This window comes from Eurypyga helias, unplaced genomic scaffold (genome assembly GCF_000690775.1).
Source record: "Eurypyga helias isolate BGI_N326 unplaced genomic scaffold, ASM69077v1 scaffold31243, whole genome shotgun sequence".
Lineage (NCBI taxonomy): Eukaryota > Metazoa > Chordata > Aves > Eurypygiformes > Eurypygidae > Eurypyga > Eurypyga helias.
The window spans coordinates 1-2,284 of NW_010239757.1; the positions used below are offsets into that span (position 1 = coordinate 1).

Genomic DNA, 2,284 nt, shown 5'->3' on the forward strand with positions numbered 1-2,284 from the left:
AATAATTATTAATAATGTAATAATTATTATTAGCAGTAATAATGCTGCTAAAGTGATTTTTAGGAAGGAAAAAAATCATTCCAGTTGAGGCATAGTACTAAGGCACTTCTATAGGATTACTGTGAGGGTTTTTTTCTTTTTCTTTTAATTATGTGGCAATTATAAGCTCCCTTTTCTAACTCTTAATTTTGTGTCTATCCACTGGCAATATAGAAACAAATGTCCCAAAGCACAAATGGTTTCCAATTTCAGAAGGGCATACCTGCAGCAGGTGCACCCACCACCAAAACTGTCCTTGTGATCCCAGCCACAGACATCACACCACTGGCCAAAGACAAACCCATTCTGCCATTCGCCTGTTAGATTTTTAGAAGACCCGTGTCATTTCTTCAGAATGTCCCTTAATTTCAAATTATTCATAAGGTCCCATACTACAGAATGAGTCCTACCTTGTCTCCAGTTACTGCAAAACAGTTCTTTGTGCTTGGTGGGTTATACCCATACGCCTTCCCAACACTCTGACATCTGAGAAGAGATGGCAGCTTGAATTACAATGCAAAATCTATTTGTATGTAACAACATATTTTTGTACATTCAGCTAGGATTCCTCATCTTAAAGAGTTTTCCCCTTTTTGTTTGGAATAACAGTGGCTGCCAAATCCTAGAAATCGATTTTAGTAATTCCCATGCTTGTTCTAACTAGTTAGAAGACACTTAGGGCACAGACTTGGTCTATATACCCACTTCATCATCACCCAATACATTCTTGTATTTGGTTTGCTTTTAAAAATGCTATCTCAAAGTAAGTGCCATCTATAGGATTTTTTTAGGTATGCTTATCTGTTAGCATTTTTGTGCCCCCTATTCCTCTCCTGAAGACAACCCAACAAATTCTTAAGTGTCTCTAAATAACAAAGTCTCTATAAAGGGTCTAAAGACACCACTCCCCCTTCACAAGGAAGGACAAAGGCATGAAAATACAAACTTAATTCTAAGCAGGACAAAGAGGAAAGTTCCTGAAAAGCTTCAAGTCTAATCTATTACAAATCTTAACCATTGTAGAAGCTGAGCAGAATAGAGGAGAGAGCAAGCTGTTACATACAACACACCCAGCACAACTTTTCCATGTAGGGCTACCAATCAGCAGCAGTGTTATGTTCTCCAACTGGCAACTGTCAAGTGAAAATCCAAACCAAGCATAGTCTTCTTCCCCCTTCACCAGCCAGTCGGCATCTTCTACTGACAGAAGTCCTGACACCAGAAAAATACTAATTAAATCTTGGTGTACCCTGGCATAAAAAAATCTGTTAGCAATCCTCCACTGATTCGTCCCATGACAACAAGTTTCTATAAGCCAAGTTCATGTTACAGCACCAGTTATTGCTAACCTTGCTTGCTCAGTCTGCAACTGTAGGGGCTGGTGAAAGTATTTATTCAACACAGCCTGCTTCTAAATCCGTGCCATAGCCTACACAAAGTATTTGAAAGCGATCAGTCAAGCCTGCCCTAAACTAGTGACCCCTTCTTAGGGATAGGGCAACATTGAAACTGCTTATCAGAACAATTCTTCAAGGATTGTGGGTGGGAGAGCTTCAAATAATTCTGGCTTTAATTCAAATAATTAATTCTGTGATTCGGTTTTCCAAAAATTCAGCAGTGTTTTGAAACCCATTTTCCTGTGTTTCTAATTTTACATGAAGTAGGATAAGCTACAAAAATTGTTATTGGAAATCTCAACTACATGATTCTGACAAAGATCTGATTACCTGCATCTCCTGCCCAACCCCTATTAACTATTTAGCTCCATACGTGGCCTTTCCTCCCTCATTCACAACAGTCCTCATCACCTGTACTCATTAGCAGTATTCACTTGTAGCATTCCTCTTCAGCCTCATTAAGGAGCATACAGAATGATAAAAAATAATCTTTTGAGGTACATTTCCAAGGAAGACTAGTGAGTCCACCTTGGTATCACCAATACACAAATGAATCCATTGCTTTAGCAAGGCTTTCAATACTGTCTCCCACAATGTTCTTGTATCCGAAATCTGACATAGCAGTCTGGATGAGCGGACACCCAGATCGGAAAAACCTGGTTGCGATGATCACCCTCACAGGGCAGGGGTTAGTGGGTTATACTCTGAATGTCTGTGCAGAGTGGAGTGCCTTCAGGGGGTCTATCAGACTTAGCCTGTTAAACACTTTTGTAAAACTGTAGAAGGCCACAACACGCCCTTTCATGAAGTTGGCAGATGACAGGAGACTTAGGGGGGGGTGGGGGGTG

General features: G+C 40.1%; 1 protein-coding gene across 1 annotated transcript in view; it reads right to left on the reverse strand.

Annotated features, from left to right (window-relative positions):
- Positions 1-262: 262 nt before the first annotated feature.
- Positions 263-2,284, reverse strand: part of GPLD1 (glycosylphosphatidylinositol specific phospholipase D1) — a gene marked incomplete at its 3' end in the record, with an annotated part of 5,519 nt that continues 3,497 nt past the window's right edge. Inside the window, 3 exon segments of the mRNA XM_010148267.1 lie at positions 263-356; positions 450-562; positions 1,120-1,251. Coding sequence (XP_010146569.1) covers positions 263-356; positions 450-562; positions 1,120-1,251 — 339 coding nt within the window.